Source organism: Schistocerca cancellata, chromosome 1 (assembly GCF_023864275.1).
Source record: "Schistocerca cancellata isolate TAMUIC-IGC-003103 chromosome 1, iqSchCanc2.1, whole genome shotgun sequence".
NCBI classification, from domain to species: domain Eukaryota; kingdom Metazoa; phylum Arthropoda; class Insecta; order Orthoptera; family Acrididae; genus Schistocerca; species Schistocerca cancellata.
Genome location: NC_064626.1, coordinates 362,572,016 through 362,591,054, shown reverse-complemented (window position 1 = coordinate 362,591,054; position 19,039 = coordinate 362,572,016). Strand labels below are relative to the sequence as shown.

General features: G+C 37.0%; 1 protein-coding gene across 2 annotated transcripts in view; it reads left to right on the top strand.

Moving 5' to 3' along the window:
• The window catches only part of LOC126174517 (PAS domain-containing serine/threonine-protein kinase), a 284,535-nt gene extending 277,241 nt beyond the window's left edge, over positions 1 to 7,294 (top strand). For both annotated transcript variants that reach the window (XM_049921043.1, XM_049921042.1), the window contains exon 21: positions 6,157 to 7,294. In XM_049921043.1, coding sequence (XP_049777000.1) covers positions 6,157 to 6,389 — 233 coding nt within the window. In that variant the 3' untranslated portion in view covers positions 6,390 to 7,294. The remainder of the gene's footprint in view (positions 1 to 6,156) is intronic.
• The last annotated feature ends 11,745 nt before the right edge of the window (positions 7,295 to 19,039 follow it).

Genomic DNA, 19,039 nt, shown 5'->3' with positions numbered 1-19,039 from the left:
TGATTATACCTAAAAACAAAGATGATGTGACTTACCAAATGAAAGTGCTGGCAGGTCGACAGACACACAAACGAACACAAACATACACACAAAATTCAAGCTTTCGCAACAAACTGTTGCCTCATCAGGAAAGAGGGAAGGAGAGGGAAAGACGAAAGGATGTGGGTTTTAAGGGAGAGGGTAAGGAGTCATTCCAGTCCCGGGAGCGGAAAGACTTACCTTATGGGGAAAAAAGGACGGGTATACACTCGCACACACACACATATCCATCCACACATATACAGACACAAGCAGACATATTCTGCTTGTGTCTGTATATGTGTGGATGGATATGTGTGTGTGTGCGAGTGTATACCCGTCCTTTTTTCCCCATAAGGTAAGTCTTTCCGCTCCCGGGACTGGAATGACTCCTTACCCTCTCCCTTAAAACCCACATCCTTTCGTCTTTCCCTCTCCTTCCCTCTTTCCTGATGAGGCAACAGTTTGTTGCGAAAGCTTGAATTTTGTGTGTATGTTTGTGTTCGTTTGTGTGTCTGTCGACCTGCCAGCACTTTCATTTGGTAAGTCACATCATCTTTGTTTTTAGGTATATTTTTCCTTCATGGAATGTTTCCTTCTATTATAACCAAAAGAATGATTATGTAGACAAATGACTAGAGCCTTTCACAAAGTTTATAATAATCTATAGTAGAACTGGCTGGTATTCCAGAGAAGCTTAAAAATTAACCTTTGACATCAAGGTGGCCATAAGTGGGGTAGTGGCCAAAACTATAGCCTTCACCCTATATGGGATATTGTGTAATGGGAGACAGGACGAGTCAGTGTACAAGAGTCTGTAACAATTAAACTAAATGAAAATGTTGAGAGTGATAATTCACAACTTGCAGACTTTTTTAATTACCACATTATAAATATTTTAGCAAAAATATGTATGTCAGGGGGGGGGGGGGGTGTAATGGAATTTTAAACAGAATTCTGAAAAGTTGTTCTAACCTAGCAAGTAATGCATCACTGGCACAGAGAATTTGTCCAGATTAAATTATGCTATTGTTTGTTTGAATTATTCAGCACAATTTTTTGGCATTTTGTTAAATATGATTCAAATTAGTTGTGTGTAAAGCCATTATTATTATTATTTTTTTAATGAGTTTTTCTAAGAGTGTAAAATGATGTGTATAATCATATATCTTCAAAGGACCACAAAAAATATAGCTGGTGATGTTTTATTATTTTATTTTAATATTTTGAGTGAATGTAGAAACTGCTTTCTGAGTTGAGCAGTTTGAACTGTGATGAGCTAAGTAAGTTGTTTCCACTTAAATGTGAGACTACTCCTGAGTACATTACTTTTTCAAATATTTTGGAAAAAGATGTTGTAAGGAAATTAGGTGATTAATATTAAAGTCTTTCTTGTCAGCTTGCAATGATTGCTGATTTAAAGTTTCGAACTGATGAGTTTATTTAATTGAATGTGGAGAAATAATTAAGAACAGCACTGAATGCTTGTTCTTTGGAACTGATTTAAGCTCTTAGAGAACTGAAACTTTATTGTGTGCAGGGATGAATTTTAACTCGCAGAGTTGCAGGTTCTTAGTCAAGGCCATCATTTTAATTAATCATTACCCATTGACGGGGGAGTTACATTAGGCCCCTATTGCTGGTGACTTCATATGAACTAGAATTAATATTCTTTGAGCATCCATGATTGGGAGTGTGAAGGTACAGTGTAAGAACATTCATTTGCCGATAGGAAGACCAGCAGAAGAATGGTACAATGTTCATAGTAGTTTTTATAGTGTCCACTTTATGGAAGTAATTATGCAACATGGAGCTGTATATGAAAATGGGGTGACGGGAGTGCAGGTTGCATAAACTTCAAATTTTTTAAGCAAGTGATGACCTAGCTTAAGTACATTATTATGAATAATTCTCACAATGGAGAAGTAGGTGTCAACTGAACATTATCCTACTGTGAAACAGTACACAATTCGAATATTATCTTTTGCATTGTACCGAACATTGAATATGAGTACTTGCAATTAATTAACTGTGAAGTCTTTTCGGGCAGGAAACATCCCTGTGATGTTCTCTGCTGTAAGACTAGCCTCATCCACTCTCCTACCACCACTTATAATAGCCCTGTAACTGCAAAACATATACTATCAAAGGGAGAGCCACCTGCAAAACGACACCTCATATACTAGCTGTTGTGTAAACATTGTTCGGCCTTCTACATCAGTGTGACTACCACCAAATTATCAATTAGGATGAACAGACATAGGCAGAGATTGTATACTGGCAACTTGCTATATCCTGTTGCAGAGCATGCTCTACAACATGACATTTGTGACATTGGCGCCTGTTTCACCACACTTGTAATCTGGATTCTTCCCCCAGATACCAGTTTCTCAGAACTCCGCATGTGGGGACTAGCTCTAAAACATGTCCTTGGTTCTTGCCATGCACCTGGCCTTAATTTACCTTAATTTTTTCTGTCTCAGCATTTCTTCTCTGTAACTACTCTTGGTTTCACTCCATTTTGTTTTCTACATATTTCATTGTCTTTCCCATCTGATTTTCACCACCCCCTACCCACCTCTGTTACATACTATGCACTTAGCTTTTCACTCTTATTAACTTGTGCGAGATGTTTAAGCAGTAATCTCTGTCAGCATGTTACCCTGTCGTCCACCTTTAAACACTGAAGTTTTGAAACCTTGTCCAATGCAGTTCCCAACAATCAGTCTTTCCTTCTCATCCTGTATGGTCAGTCTCCTCTGACCCGTAGTTCTGGATGACTTTCCCAATGTCTACACATTTTCCTATACCTCTCCAGTCCTTTTCCTTCTCCCCTCTTCCTTCCGCTTCAACCTTTCTGCCTGAAGGAGCAGCCACTGGCTCCAAAAGCTTGCCAATTACAACCGTCTTTTATGTGCCGCCACTTGGTGAGTAGATTTTTTATCTATCCAATTAAATAATTTTGTCACTTGATTGTTTACAGTGTTATACCATCTGTAGTTTGGTTTACTAAATGATGAAGTGTTAGGGGTAGTATCATTTTCTTTATTTCTGCGTTCCTTGTTCCACTGATTCAAACAATTCATTCTCTTTTTAGATTGTTACATCGCCTCCCCTGTCAAATGTTTCCTTATTGTCACCACATGTTCAGATTCCAACTTCGGTTCAAAAATGGTCATTTTTGCTAATTATTCTTTACGTGCAAACCAAAATAATCCCTTTGTACATAACTTTTGAGTGTCTTCCACTCCCCCCCACCCCACCCCCCACACCCTCTCTCTCTCTCTCTCTCTCTCTCTCTCTCTCTCTCTCTCTCTCTCTCTCTCTCTCTCTCTCTCTGTGTGTGTGTGTGTGTGTGTGTGTGTGTGTGTGTGTGTGTGTTTGTGTGTTTTTACATTCTGGGCATCGAGCCCACAAGTTTTAACAAGCCTCCTCACTCTATTGGCTCAAAAATGAGCTAGTGTCTGTTAAAAAATATATACATTATTAACTTTTGTTCTCACTGATGATGAAGAATTCTTCTTGTCTAGTTCAATGATCTACTACAGGGATGGATTGTTGCTTTCATGTGTGCGCAATGAAATGTAATAATGAAGCATGAACTCTACAATTTTTTAATGAATGTCTGTTCATTCACTTCACAGTAGACAAAATACTTTACATAATTTGAAGAAAACATTTTCAAAAATTGAAGCTCATCATGGCTGTTTGCATTTCTTTCCATTGTTACTAACTGTACACCACCAGATTCCAGACTACAACCAATTACACAATCACACAACAACAACTAACTCACAACTGGTTGCTAAACACACTAATCAGCAAGTGCAGACTATAAAATACATTGACATTTTATGTTACAAAGATATGCCTACCGTATCAATATGACCGAAATTGTTTCTGAAAAAGATACAAATATATTTGTAACATTTTGTAAAAGCAATGGTTATAGGAAATAAGTGTTATTATTAATAATGTATAAAGAAAGTAAATACTTTAGCATTTGGTGTAGTGTAAACTACAATACTTTGCACAAATGAGGTATGTTGTGCAGTTCCATTACACAGTCCAAGGTGATATTGGGTAGCAAGAGGTGCACTCATTTGTCAGTGATTCTTATGGTTGGTGGGAGTAATGGAGCTGTGTGACTATATGGCATGGGAAGTCTGTTTGCTGACTAGGTTTGGGTCGTACTGCCTGTCTGTGGAGGTCTTTATGAGGCCTCCAGCGAACTGGGAAAGGATGTTGTCCTAATTGCAGATACGTCGTCCAGTGTGTATTGGCCCTGAATCCAGATCATGAAGAATCATCTATGAACCTGGATCAGACTAGGTGTTGGCATGTTTTGGAGGCTAGGAAAGTTTCCTCTAGACGTCCCATAACAGGTTTGCGTGGGAGAGTGCTCTTTATAACTTCATAACTCTTTCATTAACAAATTTTGATAACTGTGATGAAATGAGCAAAGTCTTGACTGAGAATGAACTCACTGAAAACTAAAACTTAACTGACCCCTCAGATAGTGACTACTATGCATTAAATAATATTACAACAATGTAAACAACTACATCCCATTTGAATACACATAATACAGGGTGTACATAAAGTCTGGGAACATTTTCAATTATTTATTGCACAGGAACAAAACATTGTACAGATGTCCTACACATTGCATTTTGAAGAGAAACTCTGAATTTTTTTTTACAAACATTCGATATGTGAACCATGAGTAACCCGGCAGACATAAATATGGTAACCGAATGCTTGCCATGCCTGTCCCAGCATGGCATCATCGACTGTGGCAGTCGCTTCCTGTATTCTCTCGCGGAACTCTGCTATATTCAATGGTAGAGGTGGTACATTCACCAGATCTTTAATGTGTCCCCACATAAAAGAGTCACATGGAGTGAGATCTGGTGATCGGGGAGGTCATTTCACGAAATAGCTGTCCCCTTCTGTAGCACAGCCAATCCATCGCCATGTTTATGACTAGTGCTATCGGCAAATTACCAAATTACGCTATGGAGGTATACGTGATAAAAGCTTTCAGGGTTTCTCTTCAAAATGACATGTGTATGATATCTGTACAATGTTTGGTTCTTGTGCAATAAATAATTGAAAGTGTTCTCGGACTTTATGTACACCATGTATGTTAATTAAAATTTCACTTGTTACATCAAGATCAAGAAGTGCTATAAATATGTTTTCAAGTAACTTTTGTCATTTTCCAAGTTTTTCTATACTAAATTTAATATAATAAATCTCTTTAAGGATTACTGTACAAATATGCAAATCGGATCTAAAGTGACTGATTGTTTTAATTACTACGATTTACAGGGTCTTCACTGCTATAGTTTCATTATATGGTCCATTTAATTATTTTATGATCCATAGTAAAGCTCATAATCTACAGAACTGTTTACAATTCCAGTAATCGGACTCAATACATCAACTTTCTGAATTAGAAATCATAGTTTTAGCAAAATTTCAAACTATCGTCCTTTTGTAAAGAAAGTAGCAGAACTAACTTCCCACTTACAGGACATATATTTTTTCCAAATAGTGTATGAGAAAGAATAATAACTGCAAAAGCAATAAACACCAACTTAAATATAAGAGTACATAACATAAACACAATGTTATGTATCAAGTGATACAGTAAACATTGTGCTTCATGATGATTTGTAAACAGATGTATTGTATACTTCTGTATTCAAGTATCTGCCTGTTAATTACACTCTCAATTGAAGGCTATAATAACCTGAGCCCTCATAATCAGTTACTGATGATAACACTAACTGTTGTCCATACAGTGTGCTCCTTAGTTTGCTGCACATTTTTGTTGGATTAATTTTGGAATGAGTGAATATCTCAAGAAATGATTTCATTTACTTCTGTACCTTATCTGTATTTTGTTTGTAAGGTGTATCTCTCTTTTCACTGAAGATGTAACTAATTCACTCATTGGTTTGTTGCAAGTGAACATTTTTTTATGTTTTTCATATAGCATTAGATAGTGTAATACGTGTGACTATTTTATAGGTGTCTCTGGACATATGGTATCAGCTATCAATGATTCTTGTGCTCTTATGTTTTAAAATTTAACGTATATTTCAGTGCTAACAACTCATTTTGTTGCAGAAAATGAAAGGTTAGCAAAAATTCAGGAGTCCCTTGGCTGTGTACAAAATATAACAGAGGTATCAGTGGAGCGACTTAGCAAAGTATTACATACATTTGAAGAGAATTTAGTGGACGTCACAAGTAATATTGCAGCTGTTGAAGGTGGAAACAATGTACCTGAAACTGAGCATGCAGATGATGATGACTGGGACCCAGATTACTACTATGATGAACAAGATAGTTTTTCTTGAAAGTTGTTGTTTTTATGGTCCTATAATTGATTACTTATTTTTTAATCATAACATTATTTTTAAGGGTTGGAGAGTATCCTATGCATGTTAAAAAGTAGAAAACAAAGAAAGGAAATTTATGTACAATAAATACTAGACTGATACACCAGTTTTATGTACATTGTGATGTGATATAGTAGGATTCATTTCTGATTCAAGATGTACAGTTAAAAGTTATTGCCTCACCAAAGTGATGTGTAACAACTTGATTGTGATCACTTTCTTAATGTGTTTTTGCATGAATAATGAAAGTACCATACAACATCAAGTTGATTTCTTTAATAAGTATTGTATATAATGTACAGTTCTTGTGAGTTTGTTATGACCTCCATTTACTACAGATTATCTGTATTGATGGATACATTCTAGTACAAATATTTATGAATTTTACAAGAGACATATCAGATCCACAAATGTATACACTGTTACTGAGTTTTAGTATTTTTGTAAGCCTTAATTTGCATGAGATGCATCCATGTTGATGTTAATTTACATTGTTGATGATCTCTCTTTCAGTATAGCAATCTAGCAAAAGTGGCCTTTTATGTCTTTTGGAAGTCTAAAAGATGACTTGGTGAAAGGTGACTGTTCTTGTCAACCTATCAATACATTTTTTTACAATTTCTTAAAAAGTATTTTTAATTAAATACCTTGTACAACAATAACCCTGATAATAATTATATAACCTGCAGATGCAATAACAGGCATCATATATGTTGAAATACAGTGTTTCTCCGTTTAATGCCTATTCAAAGAGAATCAATTCTGTTGATTTATAAAACTTGAAAATTTTAACCTGTTGATTGTTGCAAGAGATGTCATTTCTGTATATTTCTTTCCGTCAGTGAAGTACATTCCGTTTTTTGATCATGATTTGTTCATTCTTGTACAGAATTGTTGATTTATTTTCTTTACTATTTTTAATTACAAACACCATAAAAACTAAACTGCTTTTGCAACTACTGGGGATACCTTATCTAATTTGCTTACTCCATTTGGTTGTCTTTCAATTACTTGTTCTGTTTTAAATACAAACATTTGATTGTTACTATTCAGACGGAACAAAACACACAACCTTGAAAGTTCTCTTGAGAAGAGGAGTTTGGTGCTGTTTCTGAAATCAATTTTTTTTTTTAGATAACTGTTGAAATAATATTCTATGCATAAAAGATGGCTCTGCTAATTTACATTAGTTCAGACTACTTAATGTGTCTGTACCACAGTGAACTGACACACACAAACACACACACACACACACACACACACACACACACACACACAGAGTTAACATCTTGTACAAATTTTTTGTGAAGTTATTTTTTAGAGATCCAGGAATACATCCTGCAGCATCTGTTGTATTTACGATCTAGAGACCTTGTTGTTTATAGAGGGTAACGAGAAATTAAGAATCTGTTTTGCTGAATAATTACTGTATTCTATTATTTATTGTGACATTCATTTGTCACATGTTACGTTTAACAAGCCATTCACATCCCGACACAATTCTCATCGGCCAGCTGTATCACGAAAGACATTCTGGAGCATTTGCGGTGCTTTAGCCGCAGCAGCATGTCTAATTCAGTCTGAGAGCTCTGCCAATGAGCTGATATTATGTTGGCGAAGCACAAGTCACTTGACAAATCCCCAGACGAGGAAGTCAGTGGCTGTGAGGCCAAGAGAACAAGCCACCCAAATCATGGTCCTGGGCACCTAATCCGTCTTTCAGGAAACACACCATTCAAAAACATACACACGTATATGGTGTAACGGTGTTGTGCCCCATCTGCTTGGGGTAAACATTATGTACATGTTCATCCCACACAAGCTGTAGTTAAAGAAAGTGTTCCAGCATATCCAAATACTTTGCCCCAGTGATGGAGTTTTCAGCAAAGAAGAACAGGACCTAGATTTTGTCAGTGGATATTCCCATCCACAAATTAACTTTGGGAGAGTCTCTCAGGAACTCCAGGTGCTCAACTGGTGGTGTGTTAGTCCAGACGACACAGTTATGTCAGTTAAACCTTCCACATGTGTAGAAAGTTGCCTCATTACTGAATAGGATGTGGTTGAGGCTGTTGTGATTTGCATCTGCTTAGGCAAACCGTAGCACATGTTGCTACATTCTGCCAAATCCTCATATTCAATTGGTGGTGAACTTGCAGTTGGTATGACTTGTCCTCAGAGCATGTCGAAACACACTACATATTATCCTGTGTGGAACATCCAGTTCTGCTAACAATTGTCACACCGCTTTTGTACTGCAATCAGTAGTTGTTCTAATGTCTTAAATTTAGTCAGCATATGTTGATAGATGGCCTTTTATGGGCTCATTCCTCACCGTACCAGTGCACTTAAACTTGTTTACCATTTGTTGAATTGCCTTATCAGTAAGTCCAGGGTATGGGATTTGTAATTAAATCTCCACCCAATTGTACCCTGTGACAACCTTCGCATCACGTTTGCTATCGTCCCCTGCACAGTTAGCAATGTGCTTGCTTAGGTACCTGTAACAACAGAACACATGTTTAGTGGTGCCATCCAGTCCATAATTTTCAGCAACAACCACAACTTTTACATCTATAATGCACCTGCAATACTTTACTTACCCAGTTTTTAAATTTTTGCTGACTTATGTCTACACTGTGGTAGCATTGTTCTGTTTTGGGATTTTTGTTTTTTGTGATCAAGTTAGATCTGTATTTTCTCTCATTCCTTGATCATTTCTTAGGAGGCACCTGCTGTTTCATCTATCAGCTCTGCTTGTTGAATGCACTAATATAGCCTAGTCTCGACTTATATCTTGTTCTCCTCAAATGATGATGCTTGAGGACAAGCCATTAATGACTAACTACAGCGTGATTGCATGCCACCCCTTAATGTGACTCTCTCAACATCTGCATTTTTACTTACCAACTTGATTCCATCTTATGAAGATTCTGTTCTAAAAATATAATACCACATACCACATACAACCTGGCCACAAGAAGTTGATGTATTTTAGTAATTTGTGGTTTTGTAAACTCCCTCTTTCAACTCTGTATTTAAACTGAGACTGTGTGGAATTTTAACAGAAACAGACATAAATTTCCCATCAGCAGTAACTCTTTCTTTTATTGCTACTTTTAAATCATGATTATCTGTTTTCTCTCAGCATCAAACATTTCAAACAAAACAACATTGATTAAAACACGACAATTAAGTTATTCCAGTTACTGTTACACTCTTTATAAAATCTATTTATATATTTCTCCCACCAGTCAATAATTGCATAGTAAATAGTTTGTCCGCTGCAGATTCTTCACATGCATGCTATTATTTAACTTTTCTCCTAATGTTCTCTCAAGATCACTTGACAAATAATACGTACTGACTGACGATTAAACCCTTTTTTGACATTTCTTTTTGATCAAATTATTACTATGTTCCTCCAGTCTTATGCAAGTGGAACCTGAGATAGCTACTTCATCTGAAAATTGGCATTGTTGTAAAACATTTAATTATCTTTTCGCTAACTAAACCAGAATGTAATTTGTGTCTCAAATTTGGTATATTTCTATCTAATTTGACTTTTCTCTCAGTGATGCTATCATTGTTTCTTTCTATCTTTGCTATCAAATCAGTACCTAACTGATTTATCTGTGCTCTCAGATCAGTTCACAGGTCAGAAATAACTTTTAAATATGTCCTTGAAATTCTCTTCTATACTTGTTGTTAATACTGGCACACAGATTAAATAATAATACTTGAACAACACTTCCTCAATTCACAACAAATACCAATACTTGCTTAGGAAATTGCTACTATCATAGTGTGGGGTGCCACAACTCAGTTATGTTGTGAAGTGGTTGCACAACTGTGCCTTGTAATATAAATTGCTTTTTAGTCTCCAATTGCCCATTGCAGCTACTCGCCATCCGGCAAAGCAATCAATTTCCGTTTCATCATGTAACAAAATTTTCATCTCTTGCAGTGCTATGGCTTCTAATTGCATGTCATTAGCAACAAATTTCTTCTTACTAATTGCCTTTTAGTGTGTATATTAACATGTGCATTTCATTTCTTCAATAGTCATTTGGTTACCAGGGGCAATGCCACAAGTTCACAATAATTCTTCATAGAAAATTGCTAATTATTGTTAAACACTTTTTCTCGTGATCTTATTTATACTTTCCTTACTCTTTGTGGTCTGTATTAGTCTCTTGCAAAGTTTAATTTTGTGTTTCACTTCCAGCAACTAACTTTATCCACATACTGCACTTGGGCAACACAAATATGTGGTTGACAGGTAGTGTTGTGGCAATGTATTATTTAGTTCTTCTTTACCTGTTTTGTTCTTGACCATGTCATTTTATAAGGCTCTTCACTTCCATTGGAATCTACATCACAGTTTTTTACTTCCATGACACAACAGACACCATCGTCACAAATGTTGACTTCTTGCATATATATATCATCAAACAAATTACATGAACACCTACTGTCAGTGCTAACATTTAAAAGAAATTTTGTAAGAGCCTAGTCCCCATTGTATATGTAGGTTGTATCTATAATCATAGGAATTCTGTGCCTATTCAAAACAACCTGGCAATTGCTGGATCTTCTATTTTCATGTCTAGGCAGGTATTTCCTCTCTCAAAGTTACTGGCAAAGGCATTTCATGTTGAAGATGCACATCATCCCTTGACATGGCTAGCAACATACAAATAAAAATAACAATCCCATACAATGTCCGCACTTTTACCTACAACATCTTGTTTTATATATATTAGTTCAAAGGGCTCTGAGCACTATGAGACTTAATATCTGAGGTCATCAGTCCCCTAGACTTAGAACTATTTAAACCTAACTAACCTAAGGACATCACACACATCCATGCCCGAGGCAGGATTCGAACCTGCGACCATAGCGGTCGCGCAGTTGCAGACTGAAGTGCCTAGAACAGCTCAGCTACAACGGCCGGCGATATTAGTTGTGAGTATGATTCAGTATTAAGAACGCACATGGATATCCATCATTCCTCTGTAGTAGTATGATTTGCCTCACTGCAAAATAGGCTTCTCTACTTTATAGACAATATATAATATCACAAACCATTTTGTGTTGGCTTGTACGTAAAACACATTTTCATATTACCAGTCTTTTCTCTTTTTCAAAGAGAAAACTGATAATACTCGTGATGATCAATAAGCCAAACGTTCCCTGTGTGATGCTGAATGGCACACACTTGAGCAGCTCGGGTAGCGTGGCTGGATTAGTGTTTGATTCCCAAGCTGGGAGGTGGTGAGTACTACTGTAAAACATAGTTGTGCTTCATCAACCAGTGGCCACTAGGCACTACATTGGAACATCATGTGTCATTGAGTCATGTCATTGGTATGACCACCTAGATTGCAAGGACTACAGACATAAAATTGCAGGTGAAACTGTGTGGCTAATGAGATGGATGGCAGCTCAGGTACAGTCCAGTAGGTAACCTTTGAACATATGCCACATCCAAATTGTCAAGCTTGTTCAGGTTTACCCTTCCTGACTTGTCATTTTTCCTATAAGCATTTAATGAATTAAATTTTGTTTATAAAGCAAACACCTTAACCCTCCTACTACCAGGAATTCCCCCCCCCCTGCCCCCCCACTGACAAGGAGAGGTCCCAAGGAGTGGGACTGACTTCGAAAACATCTGTGCAGTTGTGTTGGCTGCCATTCACCCTGGTGGCTTTAGTTTGCGAGTAATCTAAAAGTTTAGCAATTTCATGTGATGCTGTAGATCTTTAAAAATAGTATGGTCGCACAGACTGCTGGTGTAGCGTAATGGTTAATGTTCATTACCCACATGCAGAAGGTCGTAGGTTCGAATCTCCTTGGGTTATTCAGTTCATAGGTCTAAATGTAATTTTTTTTATTTCTAATTCTTATTCATGTCATTTTAATCATATTAATTTCTTTATTTGCTCTGGTTTTTCTCCACTTTGTGTGAACTGTTGTTCACATGATTTTTATTCTTATTATTATTGTTGTGTAGTAACTTAAATCTAATTTCTTCTGTATCATCATCTCATATGTTCACCCATGTCATTGCATTCATTCTGTTCCTCATTTTGCTTGAATTTTGTTTTACTTATAATCCCTTCTTTCATTTAAATTTTTATCTGCATTATTTTGTCCATATTAAAAAAAAAAGTATGAAAATCACCATCCGAACAAATGTATATCTTGTAACTAAAAATACATTGACACCATTAAAAGGCCAGCATAAATAGATGAGTTCATCTTTTGTTTTTAACAAATGGATAGGCATTTTCAAATGTTTCAATAGAACTAGAATTAAAAATACTCCTATCATAGCACAAAACTGCGAATGTGTCGTAGGTAGAGTTAGGAACGTAAAAGAAGGGAACTAAGTTTTCAGCTTATCTGGGAGCTTCAAAGACATTTTAATCCAAATATCTCGAGACATTTGCACTTTACTACTTGTTAGTGTATCCACGGTATGTAATATAATGTAGCGTGTCAAGAAAATTAACATGATACATGATGTCATGTCATTAACATAGGATGCATCCCTGCTCTGATACTTTCTAATGTAGATGTGTCCCACACTCTACATACATGTTAACATGGAGTGGGTTTGGGGAAGAAATGATCTCCTTGGGGGGAAAAAATTAACTCCTCCCCACCCAGAAATCAGAAAATTGTTTTAGCAACCCCCCGCCACACACCCCAGGAACTAATCCTACCCCAGAAATGTTATCCCCACCCCTAGAAAAACTTTTATTTTTATTACATGTAAGCTGTACAACCATATTACATTATATATTGCTTACTATAGCTGGCAAATCTTCTGGATTTGGGGCACAGAATCAGCATCCTTAGCCTATATATTGCAAGGTGCGGTGTGCTGACACCTTGCAGCACTGCGGAACTGGGGGTACCTTGTTAAAAAAAAGTGCAAATATGGCAAGATGTTTTGATTTAAACGTCTTTGAAGATGCCAGATAAGTCAAAAAGATAGCTCTCTTCTTTCACATCCCTAATGAGACAAGGACATATTCACCTTTTCTGTGCTATGCTAGGAATATTTTTCATTCTGGTTCCCAATTTCATCATATTTTTGAAATTAGACTGACATTGCTTGACAACCAATGCAGATTTTTGTTAACTTGTGCGATGACTGCCCCTGTATAGATATTTTTTTTTAATTGTCTTTCAAACCATGTTGTTTGAGTTGGGCATAATTAGTCTGGCTCCTGTATGGTTATCTAATCTACCTGGTAAGATAGAACCTGTCCAATACAACCTACTGTGTCCTGAGAGCACACAAGCCTCACCACCACATCAAAGCCGTGCATGCAGGAGGTTTTATTCTATTTTTTATTTTTATTATAGTTCTATTTTTAATTTTGATTTTTATGTTTTATTAACTTTTTGTCTTTTTGGTTACATACTATATGCAAATATTTTATAAATAACCATAAATAATACAATTTAGTGCACATAATTACAGCAAATATAAATATGATACTGAACAAAATATTAAATACTGTGCAAAGTTTATGATGATAATATACATAAATAGTTCATATTACATAGATAAACTTACAATACGACCATATTACACCGATAAACTATGATACGAACAAGAAAGTAGAATGGTTGTACAAAAGAAGACGTGGTCGCGTGGTTAATGCGAAGTACTAGCTTTGAAACTTGGGAGACCGTGTGAATCTCTCCGTGTCCACATACTACTGTTACAAAAGTTTACTTGTCAAATGGTGTCTGGACAGCAAAAGGCTGTCTCCTAATTTAACAGCAGCATGAGATTTTACGTCATTGTGCTTCTCGAAAGTAGCTGCAAAGTAACCCACAAGAACCATGTGGCAACCATGCGATGAAATAGTATGAAATAACACACAAAGTTAGAATTGGCCATTATAATATGTGGAAGTAACTTTATAATGTGTCACAAAGTGCGGGCAACAATATGCTAGGATAGTCTGTCTCGTCTACATCCAACAATTTGATAACCAACAGGAAGAAGCATCTTATGACACAAAAAGAACCAGCTGACAATTTAATTAATTTGACTAAATGGCAGTTCATTGGACTACTTAAGTAGTTGAGTATTTAACCTGTTGACTGATGGACCAAAATATGCTCATCTTATTGGAACTGTATCAATCTGTAGCTACACCAAACTTACCTATCAGTTGAGCAAATGTATTGTTTCAAAATATTTGAAAATTTTCTGAATGACGATGTAAATTAAATGTTGTACCTGAAACAAAACAAGAAAAAAAGGTGGCTGTGTAATGAATCATACACTACAGTTATGCTGAACAATTAGGGCAACAAATAATAAACCATTGAAAAGCATACATCTTGTTATTATCTTGTCTTAAAATTATTGCACTGTTCACTTCTACTATACAATAATAAAAATTGAAAATAAAGAAACCAGCACTAGAGAAACTCACATGAATAATTTTAGCACAAAATGTTGCAACAACCAATAATAATTAACACTGATCAGCCAGAACATTATGATCACAAATCTGCTATTGATATAAACCCCTTCAGGTGATAGCATCAGCACCCGGTGAGGAATGACTGGCAGTCGGACACAAGTGCGGTGCATGTAGTATCAGTGAGCAGGCTGTCCATGTGTAGAGTGGGCAAGGCGCACAATCTATCTGAGTTTGACTGAGGGCAGACTGTGATGACCCTGAGGCTTGGCACGAGCATTTTGGAAACTGCACGACATATCAGGTGTTCGAGGAGTGCTGTGGTGTCAACACCACATAGTAAAACCGAGGTGAAACCATGAGCAGACGACATGGGGTTGGGCGGGTACCCCTCATTGCAGATGTCGGATGTCGTATACTGGGCATAATGGTAAAACTGCACAGGCGACAAACTGTGATGAACAGACATTAGGCTCCAATGCTGGGCAGAGTAAAAGTGTGTCTGAAACACAGTGCACGAAACATTCCTAACGATGGATCTCTGCAGCCAATGGCCCATGCATGTGCCTGTGTTAACACCATGACATGACTGAAATGAGCAAGTTACTATCAGCACTGGACGTTGGTGCAGTGGTAGTTTTGCATGATCTGATGAATCCTGATACCATCTTCATCATGCCCTTGGGAGGGCCCGAATCTGTCATCTTCCAGGGAAACAGCTCCTTCATGCCTGCATTGCAGGACACACACAAGCTATTGGCGAGTCCATTATGCTCTGGGGAATAGTCTCTTAGGCATCCATGGGTCCAGTGGAGATCGTGCAAGGCACAATGACAGCCAAGGAGCATTGTACACTGGTTGCAGACCATGTGCACCTCCTTCATGACGATCAAGTTTCCTGGCAGTAGTGGCATTTTTCAACAAGATAATGCACATTGTCACAAGGCCAGGAATTTGACAGAGTGGTTTGAAAAGCACAGTGGTGAGTTCCATTTGGTGTGCTGCACCCCACCCCCAAAACTCATCAGATCTGAACCCAATCAAACACATCTGTGATGTAACTAAACGTGTCATCAGAGTTCATTGTCTCTTCCTGGAATTTATGGGAATTAGGTGACTTGTGTGTGCAGATGTGGTGCCATCAACCTCAAGTGACCTACCAAGGTCTCATTGCTTCCATAGCACGCTGCATTGCCGCCGTTATCCGTGCCAAATATGGACATACCGGCTATTACATAGGTCATAATGTTCTGGCAGATCAATGTAAGTACGTGTATGATTGATTGACTGAAATAAGCAGAACACCTGTGAAGCAATGATTGCATGACAAAATATTATCCTCTTTTCAATCCTGTATGAAGATTGATAAACTTCAGCTTGTTTTGTCTGAAAATATATTTTCCATGTGATAGCATAGCAGTTTTTGAAGAACATGCAGTAAAATACCCTGTAAGTTGGAAATAAGGTGTCCTTTTTTGGCAATCATTTTTACACCGATTTTGGCGTAGTATAATTTTCTGCTTGGTTATTGAAAAAGCTTTAAATGCTCAATCACACAGTACAGGGCTGGACATAATACTGGTTTGGTATATATGTTGTTTCATGTGCCCAAAGATTTTTTGATGATTTTTAAGCCACTGATGAATAACATCTTTAAAGAATGAACAATGAAACAATAATCAACTGTAATAAACAGTTTTTTAAAAAATAATATCGAAATGGAGCACTTAAAATGAAACACATTTCTACGAAACAGTTTCATATGTAAACATGTGATATTTTGCATGTAAAAATCAAACAATGAAAGAGTTTTTTTGAACGCTTTTTATAATTATCATAAGAATATATTTTTTATTGTCATCTGTATTACTTGAAGCCTTCTCAGGACATGCAAGTCATGTAAAAAAGTATTTTGTATGCAACTTTAGCCTTTATAGTGTGGCAATGGATAAATTTTTCCGAAAGCAACAGGACACCCATTAATTACAAGTATTTGTGTTCCTTTGTGCAAAGTTTGAACTGATTTGTACAAGTTTAAACTATAGAAGTGCACTCTTCTTGCACATAAAATCCAAAAGAAACAAGATTTTTTCAAATGACTAAAACCTAAGTTAGACCAAGGTCTGATACACAGGTGGATCAAATTTTAAACCACTGGTCTTGCCTCAGTTTTGGCTGAGCATTTAATTCCAGACCAATTAAAATTTTTGCAAAAGGAATTAATTGATTCGCAGAGTTCAAACTTGAGCACCAAGACCCCTCTCAAATGGCGATTCTGTGCTCAGCCTTTTCATACATACGCTTCTACACTGTAACAATTCAGTTAATTAGTTTAAATGTAATTTTTTTTTATATCTAATACTTTGTTCCGTCATTTAAATAATCATTTTAACTTTATGATTTGCTCTCATTTTTTCATCCTTTCATTGTTTTTCATTTGGAATCTGCAGGGTCTATCACAAAAGTTCCTGGAATGTATTTTGGTAGTTGGCAACACTCACTGGTGGAGCAGAGCTTTAGGCGAAGTTGGAGGGGTATCTAAGCTTCGGAAAGGAGATCTGTATAAGTTGCTTTCAGACAGTTGTCAACGTAGGTTTGTGCTCTGCACAGAGCTACCTACTGCACTCTCGTTGAGCAAAAAATGAACTAGTTTTATGAGCAGTGTTATGCAGTCATTTTGACAGAAAAGGTGTTCTTCACCATGAGTTAGTGCTACAAGACAAGTACTCAATGAGGAGTTCTATTGTGAAGTGCTCCAATGGTTGCACAGCAGTGTTCAACGTGTCCGAAAAAAAATCGCACCAGGTGGATCACGCACCATAACAATGCTTCAAGCCACGCTGTACTTATAGCCTCAGAGTTGATGGCCAAAATGGGTGTGGTAACAGCAGTCAGCTGTAAATGCCAGTTCTTTAAATTTTTGTGATAGTGCTTCATGAAACGAACATTGTCTTCCCTGCAGGGATTTCCAGTTTGAGTCTATGAAGCATCTCTATAATAATCACATGTTGATCAAACCCACTTGTAACAAATCTACATGCTCATACCATTTCATATTGTTTTGTAACATTGCACCCAGATATTTAATCATCGTGTGCCAAGCAGCATGCCACTAATACTGTTTACAAACATTATAGGATTGTTTTTCCTGATCGGCTGCGTCAGCATAAATTATTCTACTTTTAGAGCAACCTGCCATTCATCAAACCAAACAGAAATTCTGTCTAAGTCATATTTTATCCTCCTACAGTTGCATAATGACATCACTTTCCTGTACATTACAGTGCCATCAACAGGCAAGAGTTGCTGCTCACTACGTCAGCCAGATCATTTACGTTTAGAAAGAACAAGAGCAATCCTATCACCCATGCTTGGGGCACTCCTGACAATAACCTTGTCTTTGATGAACACTCATCAGGGATAACATATGGATTCTATTAGGTACTTAAAAAGTTTCCGAGCCATTCACATATCTAAGAACTTATTCTGTATTCCTGGACCTTAGTTAAGTCTGCATTGGGGCACTGTGTCAAATGCTTTCCGAAAATATAGGAATATGGAATCTGCTTGTTGCCCTTCATCCACAGTTTGTGAGATATCGTGTGGGATAAGGGCAAGCTGGGTTTCGCACGAGGGATGCTTTGTAAATCCTCGCTTATTTGTGGACAGAAGCTTTTCTGTCTCCATGAAATTTATTATGCTCGAAATTTGAATTACTCAATAAGCAAACCTATGTTAAGGATTCTCTTGCCCTTCTTACATGCAAGAATCACCTGTTTTCTCCACTCGCTTTGGACTTTATGCTGTGTAAGAGATTCACAATAAATGCAAGCTAAGTAAGAGGCCAGTGTCGAGGAGTATTCTCCCACCTCTTTCAGTTGTTTCTCAATGCCATGGATGCCTATTTATGGCTTGCATATGTGAGTCCTTGCAGCAGTCAAACAATTCTCTGTCTGTACGATCCTTCTGCGTGAATTATTCTTTGAATGTGAAATTTAAAATGTTAGCTTTTCTTTTACCATCTGCTATTGCAACACCAGACTGGTCGATGAGTGGCTGGATAGAAGCCTTTGGCTTTCTTCTTGATTTTATGTACGTCCAGAATTTTCTCAGAAAGATTTTCCACTAATGTATGGCGGTAGAAGCTGCTGT